This window comes from Aulonocara stuartgranti (genome assembly GCF_965226115.1).
Source record: "Aulonocara stuartgranti genome assembly, chromosome: 6".
Taxonomy (NCBI): Eukaryota; Metazoa; Chordata; class Actinopteri; order Cichliformes; family Cichlidae; genus Aulonocara; species Aulonocara stuartgranti.
Genome location: NC_138944.1, coordinates 8,089,946 through 8,116,573, shown reverse-complemented (window position 1 = coordinate 8,116,573; position 26,628 = coordinate 8,089,946). Strand labels below are relative to the sequence as shown.

Below are 26,628 nucleotides of genomic sequence, written 5' to 3'. Positions count from 1 at the left end.
TAAGAACAGAGGTCTACAGAGGTGAAAAGGTGCCTTGCTAGAGGGGGCGTTTACATAGATCTGTAATAGGGAGACATGGTGTTGCAGTGGTTAGTAGTCTCACCTCAGAGCAAGAAGATTCTGCCATGAATTAACAAATTTGTTTACTAGAACATTTTTGTGTTTGGTTAATTAATGTTGACTTAATATTGATAATTATAGATGGCATTTTCTTTTGATACAGCAGTGATCACAGTGCTTAATGGTTGTAATATTTATAAATATTTATAAATTATATACTAACTTTATTTAAATATATTTAAATGAGTATGGCTGTTAAATTGAACGGAATTACCTAGAATTGAAGGCTGCTTTCACAACCTTTTTGTTTTGTTTTGTTTTTTTGTAACTAGTCTTTTCTGGCAACGTTTGCAATCACAGTTATGATCTGTGGTAAATAAGTTTTCTTTTCCAAGGCAAGTAAAGACAAAAGTTCAGACTTTTTCTCAGAATTCTGAAAAACAATGATTGTGCATACAAAGAGGAGGTACTGAGGCACACAGAAACGCTCTGCAGAGAGTCATAAAAGCTCACAAAACATCACAATCCAACAGCTACCTACCCTGGAAGACATCCTTACCTCTCATTACCTGGACAGTTACCTGGAAAGTTTATCTCATCCCACCCATTATCTGTTTGAATCGTTAACCTCAAGAAAACATCACAATCTGTTAAAACAAGCAGCACACAATTAATCTGTGAGATTGTCACACGATTTTGTAACATTTTCAAACAAGATCTAGAGCGTGATTAAAGTGGTGGGTGGGTTCTTTTACATTGTGAATAAAGCCAGTTGAGTCTAATAATAGATTATATGACCTGATGAGCTTTAGTAGTTACATGGATGTTAAAATCACACACAATGATTATTTTATCTGAGCTGAGCACTAAACCAGATTCAAAAGTCTGAGTAAGGCCCCGGTGGGCAATAGATAACAACAAATAAAACTGTTTTTTGAGTTTTCCAGCTAGTGTGACCAAGGCTAAACCTCAGGTTTTCAAATGAATTAAAACTCTTTGTCTATGGTTGATTAACAATCCGAGTAACCAGGTTTCTGTTACAACATGGTGATTATGTTAATTTAAATGACTTAAAATTAGCCAAATTACTTATTTTAAATACTTTACATACAATAAATAAGTAAATATGCAAAAGCTGCATGTCAGACTCACACATGATACGTTTATCTGTCTAAATAAAAGCTTATTTTTCTCAAAATACTACTTAAACTGTAACGATGCAACTCTGTATGACGTAATGCATGTTTTGTATTTCTGTGTTATCACCACAAGGTGGAGGCATTGAATCTATGCGCACCACCCGAGCCACTGTTTGTCAAGTATGATTTGTGTTGGTCTGGACGAGGAAGCTGGCAGTTATTGTTTATGCAACACAACACACATCCTTATTAACAAATACATTTATTCTGACATTTACTTTCGGTCTTACTGCTTTCACACCGCGTATCCAGTCCAGGCAGAACACGTTTGATCGATTCTGTATCTTGAACAAAAGCCTAACAAAAGCCTGTGAGAATCAGTGACCTTTGAGCTCTTTGATTCTCCACAGCCTACCCCTGGGCGCTCTTGCATGACCCTCGTAGCAAAACATAAACCGAAAGAGATTTCTTTGTGTTGTTGTAGTAGTTGCTCATTCTCATGCACAGAAGCAAAACCAGTCACAAAACTCCAAACATTTTTAAACAAAAGTTGATAAAGTGTTACCTCTTCGACATTATCTCAGGAGGCGGAGTGCTTTTTGCATACCCCCACCCCCTAAGGGTTTACTAGATCAATGAGTCAGATTACAGTCCCAGTTGGTTTCTGGGACATGATAGGCGGAAAACCAACTTGTTATCGCTGTACGTCAGGCTTCGACTTGCAGCAGCTTAAACCCCGACACCATTGTTCACACAACTTTAGGCCTCTGTGACATCCGTGTTTCCTGAGCAAGCGGCTCATGCAACAGCTGAGCAGGAAATTCTGGCGAGGGAAACTTTACCAATTAACACAGTCATTCATGTTTAGAAAGGCTTTTTGGATTCATTTAAAAAAAATGGGGATGGCGGGGTCTCCTTTCCTAGATCTTTCCAGTAAGCTCTCAATGTATCACGTTATGTTTTTCTTCCCGGGAGAAACTTGGAAAAAACCTCACACATAAACACGTTTTAATCCCAAATAAATGACATAACCATAGGCAGTTTCAGGAGGTTAAGTCTTGGACATGCATGCATGTATACATGAATGCACTTGTGTGTGGATCTGTGTGTAGTTGTGCCGCTTGTAAATTGATCCCTCCTGCTCTTGCTGGTTCGTTGTGCAGAGAAGGGGCGAGGAGGAGGAGGAGGAAGAAAAGGAGGAGGAGGGAGCTGAAACAGGAAGGAAAGCAGGCGGAGAGGGACGGGAGGGAGGCTGTGAATGCTAACAAGCCCCGTCGTAACCGTATAGCTGTGTAGGTAGGGTTTGATAACACATCTTGCAATGGAGAGGAACGACGACCACTATTAAAACTCCTACTATGCGCCAGCGCAGAGTCCGCCTTGCGCGCGTGCAGCAGCCTCACCGTCGTCGGCACGTTTGATCAGAAAAACCGTCTTTTTTCCTCTGAGTGAAATGTATCGCGACTGCTCGGGATTCACATTCTGACAATGGAGATTGAAAATATCGTGGCCAACACGGTTCTCCTGAAGGCACGGGAAGGTAAGTTCAGCTTAATGGCTTCAAGAATGAATCGTCTTTTCTCCCCCTCTTCGGCGACTTGGCCGTAGCTTTCCGCCTGTCCTTCTCGGGATTTATGCCTTCTCTGTCTCGCATCCCTGCGCAGTGCTTTGTCTCCGGGCAGAACCCAAACATGTTCTGCCGAAATCTGCTGCTCGCACAAGAACTGCACGCAGATTCACCGGGGCACCTTAACGTAAGGCCCCGAAGGCTGGAGATGAACAAGGCAGGGAGTGTTTGCAGCATCGTGCTTAGATGGCTGCGTTAAATGAAGGCTGTCGAGCGAATTTTTTCACACAGGCGGCAGTGGTTTGGTGGATATTTACGATGACATAACAGACATTTAATGATATCCACGTTATTGACTGTGGAGCGAAATTCGGCTGCGCAGCGGGGCTCTTTGCGCCGGTGCCTTCTTACCTGTCATTGTAGGTTTCGGTGTGTTTAAAGCCTAATTAGGCAGGTAAAGTCAGCGTGTGGTGTTTTGACGCAGAAGTATGCGGCTGCATTGGCTGTTGATTAGACGGGAAGGGGGTTATGTGATAGTGAGGGGCTTCTGGAGACTAGAAGGTAGCCCCGGCGGCCCAGGCTCCACAGCCTCGATCGTGCACACTGCTCAGTGGGCCGGGGATCCCACAGAGGCAGCTCACCTGGAGGTGGAAAAGAGGCGAGTATCCATCTGTTTTCCATGAGATGGCAGAGCAGCGAGGCCACTTTTGTAGCCAGTGAGTGGGCGCTGGGTGGGTGTGCAACACTGTATCAGCAGCCTGAGGAGGGGCGGGGGGAGAGAAGAAGTGTAATTACTGCTCAACGATTTCCACTCGTGTTTTTTCTCTCTTTCTTCCCCTTCCAAACAAAATCGAGCAGGAGGCTTTGTGATTTCAGATGATATTATGCAAGCTGATGCATTTTTCTCGAAAGCAAATTCACTCACAAGCCCGAAAGGCTGGAGTGAGGGTCGCGCCTCGGTGTGCAGAGGCCTTCCCTGCTTATGGTTTACATTATATTCAGAATGCGTTTCAGTTGGAGACTGAACGCCAACACTGCCGTGAAATGGATTGTTCACGGCAGCTGTGAATCCATTTCATAGCAGCAGTTGCTCCGTACGAGACAAAGCACCAGGCTCTCCTTTCGCTGCCTTTAAATGGTGCTCGGCAAAGGCTTCCCACGAATGTCCCGATATTACTGCACAAGAGTCGGATCTACAGGCTCAATACCTGCTGGAGTTCACCTTCTCTTATCACCCCCCTCGGAGGCCCTCGGAGCACAAAGATAGTGGGAAGAGCACATCTGTCAACAATTTCACAATGTTATACACAATTAAAGCACTGGAAACGGAAAGATTTATTGATTAACCGGATAGTCATTTAACAGGCAGTTGATCACATCAGTTTATTGAGCGAAAATACAAAGTTCTAGCTTATTACACCTTTACACTGTTTTTATTTGGTTGGAAAGGGTGGAAAGTGAAATCACCAGCACCACAAGCATCCTCCTTATAGTTAGAGTTGCGTTTTTATATTTCTCCCTGCTATGCTATTCACCATTCATTGTCTTAATTATCATTAAGCCTAAAACGGCCAACAGCCCCTCAGTTTATGTCTGGAAGGTTCACTGGAGACTAGTTGGATGTTAAATCATCTTTCCATAGGTGGGTGTTCTCAGCTGGCAAAGTCTTTCACAATGGCAGAGTAACTAGTTGCAGAGCGAACAGCACCTTTAAAAGCACACAAATCCAGACAGAAAGCAGCTTCTATGCATCACATTTCAGTGGCCTTCTATCCAAGAGTCTCTCTTTGGTTACCTTCATGCCATACTGTACATAACAGCGTTTGCGTGACCCTGCTGATGTGTCCTTCAGCAAGACATTAAATCACTTGCTCTGTAGCTCTCTGACCTCACTGTGGAGAGAGAAAATTACAGATTATTAGTCTTAAGCTGTGCAAACCAACTCGGGTTCTGTTGACAGTTTTCGTCTTCTCTGAATCACCGCTACACATTTGTTGGTGTCCAGAAAACTGTTGAGTGTCACTTTATACAGTCATTCTTTATACACCTGTGCATGTGAAACTGGGTGGCCACAGTGAGAAGTGTTATAATAGGGTGTGTTCAGTCTGGCACAGTGGAAATGACATGCGTCAAAGGAAGTGGTTTGAGATGACACTGCTCCTGATGCTCCACACCCCTGCTTATGCGAATTTCACACATGCATTTGTTATAAAATGTAAAAGGAAAAGCGTAACAATAACGGTATTTAATTGATGGGGCGGCGGTCTTAAACTGTGACGAGAAGTTAAACAGAAAGTCCCGAAGTTTGAAGACGTTTGGGGGAAGACCAAGAAGAAAACGACTTCAACCGAAAAATCAAGAGTTCCTCCTAACGCAGCAGTTTCATTAAGCATCCCGCGATGAAGTGTATTAATCATTGTGTTAAGCAACCATGTTCAATATTTAACTGTAAATAAACAAACCTGACCACTACATATTTGATGTGTGGTTTTGGTGGTTCATGTTCACAGAAAATATTTAATACATGGCATTTAAACACGGGCACTTGAGATCATTAAAAAAAAACCCAAAAAACTGTTATCATAGTTTGTCTTGCAGACTCCACTGTTTACAATACTTTGCAGGCACCTGAGTTGGCAGAGCACCCTATCACAGAGGAGCAGATGGTGGCGTGAAGAGTGCTGAGGAAAAATTATGTTTACTCTTCTGCTGTAAAAAGTTCTCCTCCCATTGCACTTATATGTCAGAGTGTTTTTAATGGCTGCATTGCAGAGACCTTTTGGTGATCAGTTTCAATATAACAGTGGTTTACGTGAAATGGGAAAGATGTTTAGGCACACACTGGTATATTGCTTTTAAGCAAACAGTACAGCTGTGTCTTAATTAGGAGATTATGAAGGAAGCCAGAAACTTTATGAGACACGTCTTCCCTTTGTACACCTGGAAAAATAAACTAATGCTGAAGTAGAGCTGGGCGATAGAACGATAACGATATGTATCGCGATATAACTTTTACTCGATAGAGAAATTAAGCTATCGCGATAGACCTCGCCGCTCTTGTCCTCTTAAAAAAAAAAAAAAAAAAAAGGTCAGCCGATCCAAATTCAGTAGCGCAGAGCTGAACCAATCACAGCCGCAGCGTCACGTCGCGTGACTTGCTATGCACAGCACAAGTGCCAAGCCGCACGTGTGTTTGTTTGGGAAGCAGCCAGCGGGTAATGGAGCCAGCGCGTAATGGAGGAAATGAGCGTGACCAAGAGAAAACAGATGATGGTTCCAACGCCGGAGAGATTGTCGAACGGAAGAGCCAAAGAAGTTCCGTAGTGTGAAGGTATTTCGGCTATTTCAAGTCTGACAAAAAACAGAGTAGCGTGCACTGTAAATTGTGCCGAAAGCAAGTCTGGAAATACAATAAACTGGTGCATGCGTCACACTGTGCGCCGCGTTATTGTTTCGGTGAAATGAATTTCTACAATACTGTTAATTCTACTCTCTGCAGTGTTTAAATGCTTACATATACACACAGTTACTGTCCGTCCACACATACGACTCTGTTCTGCTTCTATGCCGCAGCTTTGTTTACTTTTTCCCACCGAGGCTTCTAGACTTCTGATTGGCCAACATTTCTGCACGGTTAGGAATCTAGCGCCACCTGCTGCTTTGGCATGTTCATAGCAGCGTTTTCCTTCATTTCTGCCTTTATGTGTGGACGGGATTATTTTTTAAAACGAAAACAGAAAATCTCAGTTTTCAAAAATACCCGTGTACGTGTGGACGTAGCCTCAGTCTCTGACTGGAAGCGCTAATTCGTCATTCGGCTTTTGTCAGACTAAAGTAACTGTTAAAACTGTTTGAAAAGCTCAGCTATACAACAAGGAGAGATTGAGAATTTCCTTTTAGTTCTCAGTTTATTTGATATTGACAAAAGTTAGTCAGTTTTGTCTGTTCTTCTGTAAAACAAACTAAGATTTATTTTTAGAATTAATATTTTGTTTCTAAGTGGAATTGACAATTTAGTCTGTTTCATTTGTTCTATTTTGAAACTTAAACGCTTTAGCGGCTGCCTTTTGTGTAGTTTGCAATATTTGCCTTTATTTATCTGAAAAAGTCTCATGTTCCTTAAGTACATCTACCCTGTTGAACTTATTATGGGAAATAAATATTTAAAAACAAGCTGCTGATTATTTCACATTTTACTTGTGAGCAACGGCACATTTAAATCTTACAAATATAGTTATTTGGCTTATATCGTGATAGATATCGTTATCGCCTGAAATGAAAAAAAACATATCGTGATATGAAAAAATCTCATATCGCCCAGCTCTATGCTGAAGCTTAATATTAGCAGTGGTGTTGTAAACAGTTAAAAACGGAAAAGGTTCCTAGAAAAATCCAGACATGTATCCAGTAATGCTGACAGATGACAGCACTTTAACATCTCAGGCTTAATTTATATCTTAGAACAAAACAAAATGCCTTAACTGGTATTACCATATGTATTAAAGCTGCACTTTACAAGTTTAAACTGCTGAGGATCATGGGTGTTGTAGTACTTTTTTTTTTTTCAGCTAGCTCTCGGGCCTTTTGGTGAAGCTTGACTTGAAACTGCTAACACAGTGTGTTACTGTTGGCGAGTCTTTGGTGCCGGTATTAGAAATTAGTTGCCTTTGAAACTGCGTTTCCCAGAGTGCTCTTTGAGAGCCTGCATTGACTTGTTGTATTCAGCTGTGTGTTATAAATATAGTTGCTGGAAGAGGATTGGTGATGACATGATGGGGGCAAAGAGGAAAAAAAAAATTTATCTCTTCAATCAGAACATTTTGTCTTTGACTGAATGATATTTAGTTTGTTTTTTTCATGTCATTTGATGGGTGTTTTCTGTTTGTTTCTGTAGAACAGCAGATATGCGAAGCTGTCACAGAAATCAGATAGCTTTAAAAAAAAAATTACAAAACAATAAAAAACATCAGCAACTATTCTTAAATATTGAGAGACTGGAAATGCACTGATCTGACTGTCCTGCAATATAAGTATTATGCATTTGATAAATGGAAATATGCTCTTGTATCCTATTAAAGCAGAAATCTTAATTTGTTTCAGCTGTCACCAACTTTACATTCATCTCCTGGGACGCAAACGCAGTATAATCGCTAAGTAGTAATGTGAATTATCTACAGAAGACTATGGTAAAGGGTTAGATAACTCCACTGGAGACCTCGACATGTAATCACCAAGAGTTACGCTAAAGAGACTGAAGACTGAATCTCGGACTTTCTGGAATTAAATGTAATCACAGACCTAAAATGGAAGGAATGTGGATTGTCCAGCGCTCACATGAGCTTTGATTTTTTTTTTTCTCTCAAATTTCTTTTGCAATAGAACAATACAGGTATAAGCAGATATGGCTGCGTTGGTGTTCGTGTCACTAACCTCTGTGCGTGCGCTGCCCTCTCCTTACCACCATTCAAACTTGAATCCCGTCACTCCTCTCAGACCACTTGTGAGGGTTTTTCTGTGACGTTAGCCAGCGTAGCTTTATTAGTTTTGTGGTTGTAGCTGGGCTAACACTCGTTGTCATCACTCTGGGGTGTTTCCTCCAGCTGAGGCTCATAAAACACATTGCTTTGTGACTGTCCCTTGATGTGGGACTCATTTTACAGTTATTACACCCACAAATGGGCTGTGCGGAGAACGAGATGCACTGTGTTGCGTACTCGGCTCTGCTGCATACCTTTAGCAGGGATGCTTAGCTGGGTGGCTGCTGGGATGTTCATTAACATGTCTTCTTGGCAAGCTGAGTAAACATGAAGAGGCACTTTTGAAGCACTTTATGAACATCTATTAAATGTTAAATGGGCATTCTTCCTACGACAACCCAGCTGTCAGTCTGCTTTTAACAATGTGTAGGTTATGTGTAAGAGCTGATTCGGAGTGTTGTGGTGACTTATGCTTTGTTTCTCTAAAGAGGTTTTTTAGAAGTTGTAGGAAGTGTATTAAATGCCCTTAAAGATTTTTCATGCTTTATACATTTTTCTTTTTATAACATTAATAAAGTCGCAGTTTTAGATTCTGTCCTTGGTAAATTTCACGTCAGTAATGCCTTCAAATATGACTCGATGTGTTGTCCTGTTAAAGCTCATTTTCAAGGTGTAATCTCTTCTATGTGTCCTGTGCTCAAGGGCCCCGTTCTGGGAAGGCCTCTTTTCTGTGTTTCAGTTTTCCCTGCCAGGCTATGAAATTAACCATTCCACCCTTCGTCGAAGAGACAGCTGTAGATAACTCCCAGATGATTAACCTTTCAGTTTCTTCTCTTAAACCCACATGAAGTCTGTCGGTATCTTGCTCAAGTTTAGTCTGACCATGTTCCCGTACTGTCCTTCCCTCCCCCTTCTCCCCTAAGACACTGTGAAAACAAGGGTCAGTTTTCAAGCACGCCTCGGCTCGGTTTAATGGAATACCTCAAGCACAGAGACATGAGGAAGAAAAGGTCTTGCAAAACACCATAGCACGCTGCTGGAATGAGCACGGGAGCTTGTTTATGTGCAAAGTGCTGTGCTCTGTGTGTGTGTGTGTGCTCGTGCTTGTCATTTTGCTCATGTGAGAAATTGCTTGTCCTACCTCATGTGAGATCCGCTGCCCCCCCCCACGCACTGCCACGCACTTCTTCGTTTGTTGTCACTGGAATTTACTGTGATGTTGCAGCGTTCCTCGCAGTTTTGCACGCGAGCCACTCTTTCTCTCAGGGCCATATGGAGGAGGAGGAAAGTCTGGTTATAAAGAATTAATGAAGGCATAACGGGAGAAGAGAACTGTTTATATATGGAGGGCAGCAAGAGGCTGAATCAGAACATGTGAGCGAGGTGAGGAGTAGAGCAGAGCAGAGCTGGCTGATATTCACATGTTTCTCTTTTCCTCTCTCTCAGCTGATGTGTGTCTTTCAGTGCAAGTATACAGATGGATTACCTTACGCAAACACTGGGCCTTTGCTCTCAATAGGCAACACAGATACTCACAGCTAATATTTTCCTTATCAGGGGCTGCACCAGCCAATCACACACTGTATGAGAGTGACTGGGAAAGCAACAGACCATTCATTTATCATGGCCAGGCTCCATTGTGCCTATGTGCGTGTGCATGCTCGTATTACAATGGGCCTAAACTATGTGTGACCCTCTTTCATTTCCTACTATTTAAGTCGTGTTTTTGGGAGACGGCTGCGGCAGTCCAATACAAACCTCCACCTATGCTGCTGCTGTTGGACAGGCTTCAAATCAGAAGAAGCGCCGAATATTCAGGATGTGATTGTACTGAGTAAGAATATCCTGGTAAACATTATTATCAGTGTTTTGAAAGTTAGAAAAACGTTTCTCATGTGCAATGTAGTTAATTTACTCAACAATGTTTTTGGCTTATTACCTCTCTCTGTGCCAAAAGTACATGGTGACCCCCATCTTTGACCTTCACGCAGCTTTTTATGTCAGAGTTCAAAGAAGTAAACCTTCACATACTCATTAAAAGTCACTCTGCGTAAGTGTGTAGCCTAACTGGCTGAATCATATTGTGTGAATACGGGCTGCTTACTGCCACGGTCAGGCTGTGACTGTCACAGACGAGTTGGATTTTCTGGCCTTGTGGCTGTTATTCCGAGTGTCAGCATGTGACATGTGTTCATCAGATGGCCGGGCGTCTTCCGCCATATGGTGATTCAAAATAAAAACGAGTTGTGATGACAGCAGCGCTGCTCTATGTTCACGGTAACATCTGAAGAAGCTGGGAATCACAGCAGAGAAAATACTCGGTGATGGTGTTTTGTCGTTTAAGTGTTTTAGAACTGTTGTTTTCTAGTTCCCAATATCGGAGCAAATAAGACTTTTCATCTTATTTTTAAATAACGCTTTTTTGTTAGAGTGTATTTTTCTGAGTATTAAAATGATCATTTGTGGCACACAGAGATAAAAAGTTGCCCTCCTCCTGATGTCAGTGGCACCAGCCACACAAGGGCCATATCAAGGCCAGCAAACTTGGGGTCTATGTGGTTATTACTTCGAGATGTACCTCCTGCCTAAATGTTATTGCAGTTTTTTAACATTTTTATTGCAGTTTTAGTTTGCTATGACCCTTCATGGCGATGGTGGGATAATATAATCTGATTCACTAAAGAAAACATGTAATGTTTTTGAAAAACATGAGAAAGGTTTCGCCATATCTCGACTCAACTGATCTCTAGAAGTTGTTAGAAAAACAGGTTCGATCCACGGAGGCTTCACCTTGTACCTTACTGAACTTTCTGCTGCTTGGTGCCTAAAGCCCTCAGACGTCTTGTGGAGTCCATGGAGTGCAGAGCTGTTTTGGATTTAGATGCATCCTCGATGCACTAATCGTCTGACTGATTTGCGTCTCTGTTTTGTCTCACCTGTTTCCAGGCAGAAACTGTTTTTGTCTCACTTGTAAGGCCTAATTGTACTATTACACATTCTGTGAAATAACTAGTGAACTCTATTTGAACTGGTATTAATAAAAGGCAAATCTGAAGTGTGGATTTGTAACTGCTGCAGGAATTAGGATGTGGCTGGGCAGGGGGAGCTGCGCTGAAACGATACTGCTACAGTCGAATGTGCAACCTCCAGTCTGGCTTCTTCTTTCACTTGAGATGAAAGAGAGATGAAAGAAGTAAAGGCAGTGATATAGGGACTGAATTTGTCTTGCACATGAGCTACAAGCACACCAGTGATCACAGAGTAGGAGAAAAAGCAGACTCAAAAGAGGACAATGAATGTACATTCATTAAAGCAGCCATAACTCACCTCAGACAGAACTGCAAACAGTAGCTCCATGAAGATACTTAGTGTACACATGTGCTCTTTTTATTTTTTCTGCAGTCTCAGTTTTATACGTGTCTAACCGGTTAGACTTGAAACTTCAGAAAATACACTAAAATACACTTCAGGAAGATAAATAACACTGCTAGTGACTTTGTCTGCTATAATTTGTATTTATTTATTTATATATATTTGTGCGTATATAATTTCTCTATTCACATTTGAACAAATGGCACTTGTGTCCCCTTTAACAAATGACAGACTGTTGGCTGTTATCAAAAAGAAAGACGTGGTTACATAAAGTTACTTTAAACAAGCTGAGTGTTATGTTGGGTCATCTATTCAGCTGTTGCCAAAGCAGTTTTTCTGGCCTTTTTTGTGGCATTTTGCTTTGGTTGGATGGGTGACAGTACCGAGTGACAGGAAACAAGGGGAAATGGAGAGGGGAGTGATGTGAGGCAACTGTGGCCAGTCTAACTCAAACCAGAAAAGCTGGTGACATGTTGCTACATCTTACTGATGTACGACCGGGATGACCCCGCTTTCTATAACTTTTTTTCTTTCAGGAAAGGAATGTGCATTCTCGCATATCCTCAAGCTGCATGTCTTGTTTTTGATGTCAGACTTCCTCAGTCCGTCTTAGGTTTTTTTGTCTCGTCACTGCAGCACATGCGTTGGACTTTTGCAGATCTTGCTTGGTGATCTCAGCGCTGGCTGTAGCTCGGCTATGAATGAGCAAAACTTCTCTGAAGTCAGTGTTTATGGAGGGCCCCGTTTTCTCGAAGGGGAGAACCAAAGTTAAATAAATACTTGCTCCATCCTGTCTGCATTAAGGGCCTGCACACATGGCTTTGACGTCAGAGTGACTTTAAACAGGGTGGGGTGGCCCAGCCGGCTCTGACAAGCATGAGCACACTCGCGCATACACACATTCTTCAAAAGCTTGCTATTAAAATCTTTTTTCTTTTCAATATCTTTGTCTATCTGGTGTTTTTTGTCAGTTATTTCCTGTTTCCTTCTCTTTCTTTCCATCGGAAATTTGAGTCTCGTGTAATTTTACAGTATAGAGCCCATTAGCTGAAACACTCACATTTCCTACTCACAGTATAAGAAGGCAATACGAGAGAAGTAAATCTCTGTCTATTTCTTACTTTCTGCAGAGCAAGTTTGACTGTATTCATCAATCTTGCAGTGTTTTTGGCTCAATATATTTGCAGACTTTTCCTGCAACTGGCCATCATCACACAGCAACAGCTGTGCAACAGCCAATCCAACATTTGGCTTCAACATTTTTCTTCGTTGGCCTCTTTTGTTTGTGTATTCAGTTTTCCTGCAACAAGGAAACATAGCTTTGTGTGTGTGTGTGTGTGTATGTGTGTGTGGTGTGTGTGCCCTGGAGCCTCACAACAGGTCCGTCAGCATACCTGTCTTCAACAACCTGATGCCACATGATTTTAAAAGCTTCATATATCAACAAGCAGTTCCAGTTAAACAGTGTAAGTTTTCTCACGGTTAAAAGAAAAAAAAATAAAAATTTTTTGGTAATGTGTGTACTACTGTTGCATGTTGCATGTAAAACTAATTCAGGCAGTTTGTTCAGTGTGAAAATCAACAAGCAACAGACAGCAAAGTCAGAAAGTTGAACTCTTTCATATTTTATTTTTTAAAGTAGTTTGATGCAGAAGAAGATGTATGAGGATGTTGTTTTTGTAGTGTTCTGAGCGTGCACACTGTTCGTTCTGCAGGTGTTTGACCGTCATGGCCTCCTGTGAGATTTTGTGCTGAAGCTGTCACATGTCTCTGCCAGGCCAGCTGGTGTCTAGTGAACTTTGGGGCAGAGGATTTCCCTCTCTGTTTTCATAATCAAACTGTCTATGTTGCTCACTCACACTTAGGCTGGCTGATGTACTGATGTAACATAGTAATCGAGAAAAACCAACATTAATCATTTTAAATTCACTGACTGTGAAACAAGAAGATGGGTTGCTCTCTTCCCCTGATAGAATTTTTTTGTCACATATAAATACTAATGTTTTTTTTTAATTATTAAAACATGCAGAAATGCATCTACTTTTAAATTTTTAAAAGAAAAGATTTTCAGAATTAGAAATGCACAGACTTATCAAACATTAATACTGGCCCCTATTCTCCTTGTTGACTGTCACAGTACTGTGAGCGCATAAAATGTCAGTATTGCATGTTTTAAAATCAGGTAACCACTTGTATAAATTTACCACAAGCTTCAAACATTTATCCACAAAAAGTCCACAACTATCCATCCATTCATCCATTTTCTTCCGCTTAACCAAATCATGGGAAAACATACCAAACAAAAAAACTTTATCTATTCCAGGATTGTTGACAGATTTTCACATGTCTGCATATTTTACTTTTAAACACATAGGATCTTGATATTCAGAGATCTTCAGACATAGTCATAAGAGTGTTGATCATCCATTTGTCTGCGGCATAAGCAAACACGCAAGCCTGTCTGAAGGGAGGAGGTTTTCAGGAAGGTAGACTGCCTTGTATTTGCATCCTTTTTGTATAATAGACAGTCCAGAGGCAGATATGAAATGATTAGAGATGAGAATTGGCTAAAGACATTTAGCTATTTTTATCTTTTTATTGTCCCCTTTCCACTGATGATGGATAGGGCTGTGCGATATGACCAAAATCTCATATCCCGATATAAGACATCTATCGTCCGATAACGATATAAATCACAAAAATTCAACATTTTTTGTAAATTCTGTGAATCTCGGGCAGCTCGACTTGCGTGAAGTGTTTCCAGCTGCACGTTGCGTACCTGGAGTCGAGTGTTTTAACCGATGCATGAAACTATACATTTTTAGACATGAGTTGTAACGGCCGCCGTTTTCTTTGTGAGTATTTATTACACAGCGTGCTGCGGGGAAAAGCCTGTTCTAACGTTTGAGTCTAAGGTTTATTTTTTAGCACCTGGCGGCTCTTTTTTTAATTCTCATCCGTAAATAATCTGCTCTTTCACGTGATTCAGTTTATTTTGAAAAGTCTCAACAGGATCTTGAGCTTTATTGTGAAATGTTTATGTGGAAAATAAATAAGCGGACACGTGCCGCGATGGTTTTATCGTCGTTGTTGCTAACGACAACGCATATGCTTGCTCGTCTGTAGTGTGGTTATATTAAATACAAGAGAAAGAGAGAACTTTAAGAAATTAATATAGCCACTACAGTGACCATCAAAACGATGAAAAAATATTGCCGTAAACAGTTTATTTTGCGACACCACGAAACAAACGATAAAATTAAACGATAGACGTTTTTATATCGTCATCCAATATATATCGTTATATCGAACAGCCCTAATGAACGAGATTAATCTAGAACCAGGTCTTTGTATTCCTACTAGAAAAAAAGGACTGCTCCTAGTCCCTAAAAGCTGGCACCACAAAATAGCTGGAACCTCTGACGCAAGCGGCTGTGGGAGGGAATATTCATAGATTATTCACAGATACAACTGTGATATTTTTATTTATTTATTTATTTTTTTGTCTTCCTTGTATAATTCCCCCAGCCTTTGTTAGCAATGATTTGGGATGCACAAGTAGGCCATCATAATAGTGGAAAATGGGTAATTGTGAATTTGTGTTGAACCATGTGCTTTGTCAGGATGGTCCTCCAAGGATCATTGTTTTTATATATTTTTATGTACGCTTTGTAGCTTTTATTAAGAAAGGATAGTGAAGAGAAGGCAGGAAAGCTGTGAGATAGCACAGAGGAACTTTACTGGCATTGTGTAAACCATAAAATACCAGTCCTAATCAAATGATGTTGTAATCAGCAAATGTGTGTCGAGCTACTTTTTAAAATGTTGATCACCTATTTTAATAATGGCCGAGTTTGCAGACAGATGTTATAAAATATCAGATTTTCTCTTTAAGTGTGTGTGTGTGTGTGTGTGTGTGTGTGTGTGTGTGTGTGTGTGTGTGTGTGTGTGATCCAGTAATGATGGAATGATGACCTGTGGATAATGTCCACGGAATAAGGTTGGAACAGTATCCACACATGCTCACATCTAGCAAATATCAGGAAACCATCCACTTTGGATTTGTACTTACAACTTACATAGCATGAGTGTGCTACAGGCAGGATACAAGAGTACTGGTTGCCCACTATGAATTACATGGATAGCTTTCTGCTATATTCTTACATTGGCTCAGTTGGACATTGCGTAGATTTTGTGTAAAGGATCTGGCTGGGTGTGGACTATGTAATGTCTGCAGCATAGCCGGTGTAGCTGAGCTTGAGGCAAGAGTTTGAGATGAGAAGGTCATCGAGGGGAAATGCAAGGGATTTCCAGATGAGACAGTCTGCAGGCAAACCTCCTCAGTTGGATTGTTTCCCATTCCTGACTTCTTTTCTTCCCCATTTCTCTGGACACACACACACACACACACACACACACACACACACACACACACACACACACACACACACACACACCCCTGCTGCTATTGGAATGAGATTCCTTGTGAAATATACAGAGTGACTGGGGTCCTCTGTAGAGCGCTGTTGGGCCTTGAGATCGTTTACCACTCATATCAGGGTCATCTGATCTGCCAAGACGACTGCCCAACATTACTGTGTGTGCGTGCGAGTGTATGTGTGTGTGCACGCACACGCATTTACGAGAGAGAGAGACACACAATATGTGTGTGCCCCATGATCTTTGAAGCTGTCAACATTCTTCACCACATGCCCTGCCATGATGCATGGAGGCGACTGGTGAGATGAACCACCTGCTCTGGCCTCTGGTCAAAGCAAGGTCAACATGAACAAGCTTGTGCACACCCACACACACGCACATGCATAGACGCGCACACACGGTTCCCATGAGTCTTAAAAAGTCTGAAGTATTTCATTTCATTTTGATAGTTATGAAATGTCTTAAAATCTTTTCTCTTGTGAGAGGTTTTAATTTAGACATGTGGTTATAACTGAGACTTTTCCTAACACTTGAAGTGAACCTATTGTGCTCATTTCCATATTTCCACCTTTATGTTTTTTGACTGTACTAGAATTGTTTTCCATAATTAAAAAATAATCCTTATTGGATGAAGTAAAGGATAACTAAATAAAAACAAGCTGTTTTAGCTCCTCTCCCTTTCTTTATTCTGATTGGCTGATCCTTGCACACAGTAGGTTTGAACAGCAGATGGGTGGGGCTTATGTCCTCACAGCAGCCCTATTCATATGTTTGTGTTGAAAATGCCAATGGATGGAAACTGTTAAAGACTCCAAATGCAATATTAAAGCATAGATGGGCTGACGAGGAAACTCTCATTTTGTGTCTCAGGTGGAGGAGGAAAGAGGAATGGCCGCAGCAAGAAATGGAAAGAGATGCTAAAACTCCCGCACATCAGCCAGTGTGAGGAGCTACGTCGCACCATCGGTAAGAAACTGGTAGTGCATGTGGGTGTGAGACAAAAAGATAACTTGCCATGCTGTGTCGTTGGGGTGGGCCTGACTCTGTGAGGAAGTTCAGATTGGACTTCCTTCCTGTTTCTACCCGTCTCCACCCGTAGTTACAAGCAAGGGACAGGAAACCCTGTGTGTGTGTTTGTGTGCGTGTGACTGAGACAGGGAATCTGTTTGTACTGCTGTTTCTGAATCTCAAGCTCTCCTTTAACATTTCTGCTGTGCTTGTTCACACATCAAATGAAAGCATGCTCACCCCAGCTTCCTTCCTTTTCTCAACCTCCAGGTCTAACTTGAAAGTACTGGCAGGATTTTCTCTTTGTGGCCCCCGACAAGAGTTCTACTCTTGGGCTTCATTATCTTCTCACCTCCCCAGCCCCCACCCACCATGGTTCCCTGAATGCCACAGCACAAGTGTGTGTGTGTGTGTGTGTGTGTGTGTGTGTGTGTGTGTGTGTGTCTGTGTAATAGTGCGTCACAGCTATCTTTGCCAGAGATTGCAGTGCTACCCTCCCCCACATACTCGCATACCCTCCCTCTTTTCTATCTCCATGCCTTTCCCTCCCACTATCTGCAGCTCTTTCCCTCTCTCTCACTCTTTCAGCCACTTCAGAGAAACATAAGAGTGGCAGAACAGGAGAGTTACAGAGAGCACGAGTGGAAAACAGAAACATAGAGGGAAAGAGAGGCTTTTTACAACGAGAGAAAAGATCTTTCGAGGACAGGAGAGGATAGGAAGAAGGCAGAGTCAAAGATGTAGATGCACATATTCGCGGAGGACATGTCTCATACTCGGTGTTGATTGCACTCGTCGTCGTGTTGATTTCAGATCGCAAGTCTTCATTCATAGAACTAATTATCCAAATCTTGAAAAAAATCGATCTCCATCTCTGGTCCAGTTGTGTGCATTCTCACCTTTTTGTTCCTATCCCAGGTGATTTCCATGTCCGCCTTAATAATAATAATAACTGTAAGTGGCTGTACAGTTTCTGGAACCAAGTTCAAGTTCAAATTTTATTCGCCACATGCAGTGGCAGGTTGCCACTACAGGCCTTCAGTTTCATACAGGAGAAACTGAAGGCCTGTCTGTGGCAACCTGTCCACAGTCAGGTGAACTTTCATATTCACAGTCATGGTTGTGTCTAGGAGTTGCAATACACCAGCTAACAATCACAATGGATATGGACATCCTTACCCCCCAACACACACACACACACACACACACACACACACACACACACACACACACATTTCTTTACATGCTTGTTAGGCATGTAGTTCCTTGGGGAATTCCCCAGTGTGTACTTATCTCTTCTCACCATTCTCCCTTCCTCATTCGGCCTCTGATTAACACTGCATCCTCATCTTCCTCGAACTCAGTACGAGTTTTGATACCAACAACCACACTGTTCTTTTGTCCCGACATTAATAACCCTGCCACAGCCTCTCAGTCATGTATTTCAAACAACAAAGCAACAGTTCATGAACTTAAGCCCAGGCACACCTCTATCACAGGATATCCCCTGTGTTTAATGCTTGTCCCTCTTCTATTCATCCTCTGGATCCTCTCCCTTTGATAGCGTCATACTTCAACATGATGTGGTTGGACACCAGCACCATTAAATCGCAGATGAAAGTTTACTGGCTCAAACTAAAATGATAAGTCAGGACATGATTGGTCCCAAACCCCCAAATGTGCCTCACCATCAGCAACTCCACTCTGCGTCTGAGTAATTTTTGGCACTTCTCTCCTTTAACCTCAGCGTGTCGCAGCAAAGAACATTTTTTTCCCCAGGAATTTTTTTTTTCTTTACTTCCAAAACGTTTATCCATGCCTCCAGCACATCCAGATGTTGCTACTGCAACTGCATTCTTTACAGTACAAGTAATCAAACTCCTGTACAACTCTGCTAAATGCCGTAGTCCTGCAACCACTATTACTCCTGTCCCTTCAAAACTTTAACTGGGCTCCTGTCCCACACCAGAATCCATTTCAGAGTCCTTCTGTTCATCACCACACACCTTCCATCAGCCTCTACTCATTTAATGCCAAATTCTTGTCAACCCCAATCAGGACCAAGCGAAAGAATTCTTTAAAGCTCTCTCCTCCTGGATCATTATCTCCAAGCCAGCACTGATGTTCAGATCACTACTCAAAACTCACGATGTTTATCCGTTATTTGTTTGAATGTGTTAGTTTCTATGATCATTTTTGCTTTTTTCACAGCCTCCACTGCCTTTGTCTGGACAGACGTGTTCGTAAGCTGTAGTTTAACTCAGCGGTCCCCAACCTTTTTTGTGTCACTGACCAGTTTATGTCCGACAATATTTTCACGGACTGGCCTTTAAGGTGTCGTGGATAAATACAACAAAATAAAACCGATAAAAACCCTGAAAACCATAAATTTCACACCCGAGCCTCAACTCTCGCGGCCCGGTACCAAACGACTCACGGACCAGTACCAGTCCATGGCCTGGGGGTTGGGGGCCGCTGGCTTAACTGGTAGGCACAGGCCTAGAACAGCAAAGCAGCAATTCTGGTTATTTAATGTAAAATCTCTTTGTGTAACCTCAAATCAATCCATCTATTATTATTATTATTATTATTATTATTATCATTATTATTATTATTATTAATGTGTGAGGAGGATGGTACCGAGCACATAAATATAACCTTGCATGTATTTATTCCCATTTGGATATTAATGTGCACAGGATTCTAAAAATGGGCAATAAGTGCCTGCCCATGTGTGTGTTTGTCCTTGTGTGTGTGCATGCGCGCATACAGCAGCTGTTAAGGTTTATGTACGTCACTATTACATAGATGCTATTGCGTAATTTCCCTATCACACTGAGTACAAGATCAAAATAATCCTCCTGGTGTGCTTAAACACACAGGCGTGTAGTTATGTGCGTGCACACATACACACGTGCAGAAACACTCACACTTGCCCGTTCAGAGTGCGAGCACAGTGGACAGAATACAGTGTAGCGACTGATAGCAGAGTCTTTGTTGTGTCTTGATAATGTCAGGCATTTGACCTTAGCCTTGACAAGTGAACGGTAATTCTAGGAAGCTTAGATTACATTATGTGGGCTGCAGGCACTTTGTCTGCCAGCCTTAGACCTCTCTCTCCATCTTTCTTTCTTTTTTGTCCATCTCTTTCTTACCATTCTATTTTTTTGGCATAGTTAATACATATATTATATGGGCACCTCTTACTTTTGATCACTGCAAACACGTTAGCATGTTAACATGGTCCTGAAAGCATAGGTATTTTGGATGGAGACTAAATGCTTGTTGCATAGCAGCAGTGCGCACTGGCCGTGCAGGTGTCTGTTTGCACACAAACACGGGCATGCACTCCTGCACCCATTGCACGCTTGTGAGCATTTAGCTGACTGTTCACTGTCTCACTAATCTACTCTGTCTTGGTCTAAATTGGAGTTTTGATTGAGTTGTAATTACAGCTGCATTCACTGGCTCAGACAGTTAGTATCCCGTGCTAGTTCGAGCCTTACAGTGCTCCCTCCTCTCTTTTTAATCCCCTTATTTACCAGTTCCATTTTTCTCTGACACCTTGTTGCCTTGTGTGCGTTCCCTCTTTCCCAATCTCCTTTCATATTTGTTCATATTTAGGAAATTGGATAAGTTCCTCATAAGCAAGGAAGACATTATTGAGAAATTAGGGGGGTTTTGCAGTTGGGGAGCACAAAAAGTATGAGTAAACATCCTCATAGAAATATAAATGTAGATAAGGAGTATGCAATAAAAGAAACAAATGTATGTGCTTCAAATTGCTTAAACTACTCCCTTCTACACAAATGACAGTCAAAAAGTCAAAAGCATTAGTCCAATTAAATTTTATATCGCATCAGCTCACAATAACAATCATCTCTAGATGAATCCTTTAAATTGTAAGGTAAAGATCCTACAACATTAGAGAGATTACCCCAACATTCAGGCAGTCACCTTTGAGGAAGCACAACTGTGAAAGAAACCTTGGACAGAACCAGTATCAGGAAGGGGCAACTATCTGCCTCGACTGGTTGGGATGGAAAACCATGTACAACAAATAGGACGAAAAATCTACTGGAGAGAGAAGGCACAACATCAATGAAGTGGATCTGCAGTGTCATAGAAACGCTTTGTTACCATTGTTAAAAAATAAAGAAAAATTTCTCCAGTGTTTATTCATAAAAAGATTTGTTGTGTATTGCAAACCTGTGAATGGGTACAGCAAAAATCAAACACTAACAACTGGTGTAAATGTACTATTTATTTAAATAATTCTGAGAAACTTACTGAGTAAAAATGAAATGTGACACAGATACTTTTCTTAATTTTGACAGTCCTACTGAAAAACAGGTATATTTTTGCAATTAATGGGGAAAAAAATGCTTTCCAGACAATTTCACAATAGTTTCTGTGGCTTCTTTCTTACGCAAATTAGATGTTGTCACCCTAAAGAGTCAGCCAGTTGTGTTGTGATTCAGCAGAGAACTGCCACCACTGGAGCAACAAGCAAAACTCGTCATTAGGATGAAAATGTCCCGAAATACTTGAAAAACTTCTCATGCTAGACTGAAACCTTGTCAGAGGTCATTTTCTCTGAACAAAAGAAATGTTTGTTTAATTTTCAGAACGGCCGACGGGACGCCAACCCAAAGTTTCATGTTTTTTGTCAGCTGGCTGAACTCACTAGTCTAATGCTCAGTGAGAAATTAAATGGTGAAAAAAGAAAGCATTAGAAAGTTGATCTATACCTGTTTGTCAGGACGGGTAGGTTAGCCTCAAAACTATCCGATAATTTGTTGTAATGGATAACGAATAGTAATAATTACAAATGAATAATAATAATGAAATTTCTAATGATACAGAAAAAAGATTGAAAAAATGTTCTTGATGCTTACAGCTTGCAGGCAGCAGCATTTAGAAGTGTAGGAAATGGAGGCGAAATAAGATAAGATAACCTTTATTAGTCCCATGCATGGGACTAATAGCCTAGGATGTTCAGGTAAAAGTGTAAAATAACTGCTTAAAGCCCTTGTTTTCGACATTACTGTACATTTAGCAGGAACATTTTTCTCACGTATTTTGCATAGTACTGTTTTGTTGCATGTTTTTGAAGTCTTTTTAGATAATTAGTCTCAATCGGACACTGACATGTGCTCTTGCTTTCAGACATGCCTGGGCTTGTCTCGTAGTTGCGCACATAGGGCATTTCAATTCATGGTATTGTTATAGACTGTTATATCACACTACGACATTTTTATTATACAGAAAAATGTATTCTGGTTTTATCACGGACGATATTGTAAAGCACAGCCTGAGCTGTTTCTGATTGTTGAGGCCTTTGAGTTATGCGAGGTGCGGTGCAGCACCCTGTGTGCTATAGCAGAAATGTTACAGTCTTATGCTTTTGAAAGTAAAAAACAAAAACCACTAAAACAATGAAAATATAAAATGTGTTGAGTTCTGCCTCTGGGTCGGTTTCACACACTTTATATGCAGTACTTTATATTCTGGGAGACTGTCTTCACGGCCACTGTGAGGGGTGTTAATGCATTCAGTTGTCTAAGAACAAGAGATATATAAAGATCAGTTGTCTTCTTTGGCTTTTGTTTTTATTAAAGAGGACAAAGTTAGAGCAGTTAGAGAATGTCTTGGTTGAGCAGAGTGCAACAGTAAGTAAAAATCCATTCTCACACTTAGTCCAGCAGTTCTTCAGCACTTCACTGGTAAATTTTCTAGCACTGGTGGTTTGTTGCTTGAAAATTACTATCAGACTAAGCCAATGTTGATGTTGTGCTTTGGCCATTTATTAGTTTGGGTATTCTCTACCTATTTTCCTAAATTGTCAGCTATCACAGGAACACAGGCAGGGTACACTGTGCACAAGATGCCAGTCCATTACAGAGCCAATGCAGAGACAGAGACAACCATTCATGCTCACACTAAAACCTATGGGCAATTTAGAATCACCGGTTTGCCCGCCATGCATGCCTTTTGGACTCTGGGGGAGGAAGCTGGGGTCCCTGGAGACCATGTGGAAAATATGCAGAATCCTCACAGAAAGGAGGTTTGGACCAGGAATCTTCTTAATGTGAGGTGACTATGCTAACCACTGCACCACCATGGCCTCTTCAAGCTTTCTACTTCACATGAAATATCTTGACATAGAGAAGACAGCCTGAGCTGGTTCTCCTCTGTCACCACCTCTACCAACACCACTTCACAGTACAGCTTTTTACAGTGCCGATGATCTAATGGTTTATTTAAACCAACTGGATGATTAATTAATTTGCATTTTATATTTTGATTTCTCTATGCCTGCTAATGAATATGGGACGAGTATCTTGCCCTGTCTCTTTTTACCAACTTCCTGTGGTTCGCATCGCCTATTGTCCCCTGTTAAATAAAAGCCACTTGTGCTCTCGTAATCGTACGCTGTCAGTAACCTCTTCAATGATTGTCAAGAGTAGCGCGCGAGCCACATTTGGGGATACAGATGTCATACACAGCTACACCATTGTTCTCCTCCAGCCAGACCACTCCACTCCAGAGTTCAAATAAACTGCTCCAAATACTGTTCAAACGCTCTGAAATTGCCTTCATCAGCTATGAGTGTAAAGGGCTTTCCCCGCTCCCGCACAGAGCTGATGGGGAAACACCAAAGCAGGCCTCTGAAATCTTGGTGATCAAAGATGAAAGATAATGTCTGAAAGCAAGTGTAACAAAGTACAGTATAAAGTTTTGTGAAAGGGCTTCTGTTGGTCAGATTTTAAATACAGCAGCCTCATTGTGTAAAGGGAAGTAATAAAAAAAAAATCCTATCTCTATCCTGTTTGCTGACCAACCTGATAAGTTAGGTGCTGTATTCATGTAAGTGGCAAGTTTGAATAGGAAACGCTGAGCTGCAGAAGTAAATCCTGTGTAATAAACAGTGCAGAAGAGAGGGCTGTTGTGAAGATTTCATTTACTGTTGGAGGTTTGCCTGTAGCTGTCAGCGCTCCCAAATTTTCATACCTAGCATCTCTCTTCCTCTGTGTATATGAATGTGTGTGGCCTGTTTTTGTTTGTATGTTTATCTTGCCTGTGTGCCTGCGCATCCTTAGCGTCAACCAATGATGGAAAGCTGGTACAAGAGGAAATATGACTCAAATGGACACCATTAGTGCTAATAGGGCCAAAAATGCTAAGATATGTACAGAAAAAACAGATATGTGACATCATGTGGTGTTTTTCTTTTCTTTTTTTCCAGAAAATAATACGTCGCTTTTTCTTTCTTTTTTCTTTCTTTTTTTTAAGGTAGAATTCATTTTTTTCCGTGGTGTGGAGGCTGAATTTCTTTTAACTTGACCCTTACATTTTATTTTATTTTTTTTTATTTTTGTGTAGATCCCCATTACTTTGTGGAAAATTAATAGCTAGATCTGTCTGGGGGAAAAAGTGTGTTTATTTGTAGGAAAAACCTTGTTTTAGCTAAGACGTATTAGATATAAAATAATGAGGAAAAGTCCTGACCCACTCCCTATTTGTTTATATTTTACTTCCATTCTGCATTCTACATTTCAGTCTGCTCAAAGTGCCTCCATCTGTATTTTCAGATGGAAAAAAAAACCCTGTTTTTGCTTTGTATACGATATTTCCATCTAGGTTTGCATGTTTCAAAAAATCACTGCACACATTTTACATTTTTCTAGAAAAATATAAAAAATGACGGGTGGCTGAAAACCTCTGCAGAGTACTGTAGATAATCGCTTCTCAGATTCCCAGTTTTTAAGCTTTTCTTTTACGCAACTTCAGTGTCCATTATCCTAATCTATTGATTATAGCAAGTATTGCTTTTCTTTGGTTAAACATGCCAAGCAATACAAATACAAATCTTTCACTCTGTATAATAAAAAACAAAATATACGCTGGGGAAAAAGTTTAATTTTTTTAATTTATTTATTGTATTTTTTGTAAAGCAGCTAGTTAGTGCTAGCTTGTTGTTAGCTAACAAAGGACGAGAGGACTGGTACGTTGTCATTGTAAAACATGGACGTCGCTTTCAGGTGTGAAAAACGAAGCTTCTTATTTGTAGACCACCAGATGACAGTAAGTGTGTTTGCAAAAACACTCCTATAGAAAATGGTTTTCTGTCTTGAACTCTGGAGACATTTGTTTTTCTGAGCTTGTGGACTCAGCCACTCATTTTAGCTCAAACTATGTTTGACATACATATTATGTTTCAAAATGGTGGATTATCTGCGGCATGCTCGTTGGCTTATGATTTTGTGACTGACAGCCAGGTTGTTGTAGTAAGTGTGCGGTTTTACACACAGACCTGCCCCTTCTTGTCACATTCCACGTCAAAACACTAAGATGGCAGCTGTGAAAATGCTCATGCTGAGGTTTAAAATGTTTAAAAGGGCGCTTAACAAGCGAATGGGGTGATCAAAATTGACAATTCGTGTTTCTACACATACTGTAATTTTTAGTGTTTCTTTGTGCTCCTCAAAACAAATTTTCAGACATTAAGCCTGTCCTGTATTTTGAAATGTATATGTTTCTTTAAATGCATTTTTTTTTGTATTTCATGTGGATGGAGATGTGTTTCAAAACAGAAGCAGAAAAAAATTGCTTACTGTTTTGCTGTCACCAGGAAACGTGACAGTTCCTGCCCTTTAATTGCCCTTTTGCGACTATTTCGAGTTTAACTGTGAGAACTATAAAAGGCATCCACCAGTTCGTTTCTCACTTTGGCTCACAACGCAAAGTTAATTCAAATGAAAACAATTTATCCCTTAAGCCCACTAATATAGTGATATAGCTCAATGGTTTCCAACAATTTTTTGTTTCGCTGGGCAAAAATATACAGTTACTTACAGTTTCATGCCGCAGGGTTATCATTTCCTCCTAGCGTAATCATCTCATGGACTCGCTGGTGTAGCGTAATGTCCAGTGTGTGTTGTATTACATTTCTCCTTCTATCTCCCTCCCCCTCATCTTTTTTCCTTCCCCTGTCTTCTTCTCAGAGAGGGACTACACTAGTCTATGTGAGAAGCAGCCCATTGGTCGGCTGTTATTCCGTCAGTACTGTGACACAAGGCCAGAGCTGAAGCGCTGCATGGAATTTATGGATGCTGTGGTAAGACTTTGAGTCCATTGCAACTACTCTGCATATTCTCTGATATCCTTATAAGTATTCTTGTGTCTTACAGAACCCCCTTTGTCACCTTCTTGCCAGTCTTTCACTTTCTCCGTATTTTTTACCTTCATATGTCTATGATTTCTCCCACGAGACCTTCCTGGATCAGGGCCCGCAGAGCAATGGACAGGACAGGAAAGGAAAGTCAGTGCAAAGTCCCCTTGCCTGTTCTTGGCAGTCACATAGGGAGGTGGGTGGGGTGGGCGTAGTGGGTGATTAGCGACTTAGAGAAGCTGTCAGGGAGCAGACTCCTCCCCTTCCTCCATGCACTCCTCCATGAGGTCAAGCCAACGTCAGAGGCAGGTCCCCTGGGTGAGCAGGCAAACACAGGCCCAAGCTTGTGTCGAGGCCCCTGATGGTATGCAAGAAGGAAAACAGGCGAGG

At 41.2% G+C, this 26,628-nt stretch overlaps 1 protein-coding gene and 1 long non-coding RNA gene across 3 annotated transcripts in view; one reads left to right on the top strand and one right to left on the bottom strand.

The window, feature by feature from the left end:
* The first annotated feature begins 2,392 nt into the window (after positions 1–2,392).
* The window catches only part of grk4 (G protein-coupled receptor kinase 4), a 55,288-nt gene continuing 31,052 nt past the window's right edge, over positions 2,393–26,628 (top strand). The window contains exons 1-3 of one of the 2 annotated variants that reach the window (XM_082537341.1): positions 2,393–2,739; positions 16,926–17,021; positions 26,072–26,184. In XM_082537341.1, the coding sequence (XP_082393467.1) occupies positions 2,688–2,739; positions 16,926–17,021; positions 26,072–26,184 (261 nt within the window). In that variant the 5' untranslated portion in view covers positions 2,393–2,687. Of the gene's footprint in view, positions 2,740–5,959; positions 6,098–16,925; positions 17,022–26,071; positions 26,185–26,628 lie in introns of those variants that run through there. The other variant, XM_082537342.1, reaches the window with a different exon arrangement.
* LOC309708960 lies at positions 2,995–7,086 on the bottom strand. The gene is made up of 3 exons (XR_014277384.1): positions 6,281–7,086; positions 4,562–4,658; positions 2,995–3,524 (listed from the first exon to the last, which is right to left on the bottom strand). It is a non-coding gene; the product is annotated as an uncharacterized lncRNA (long non-coding RNA).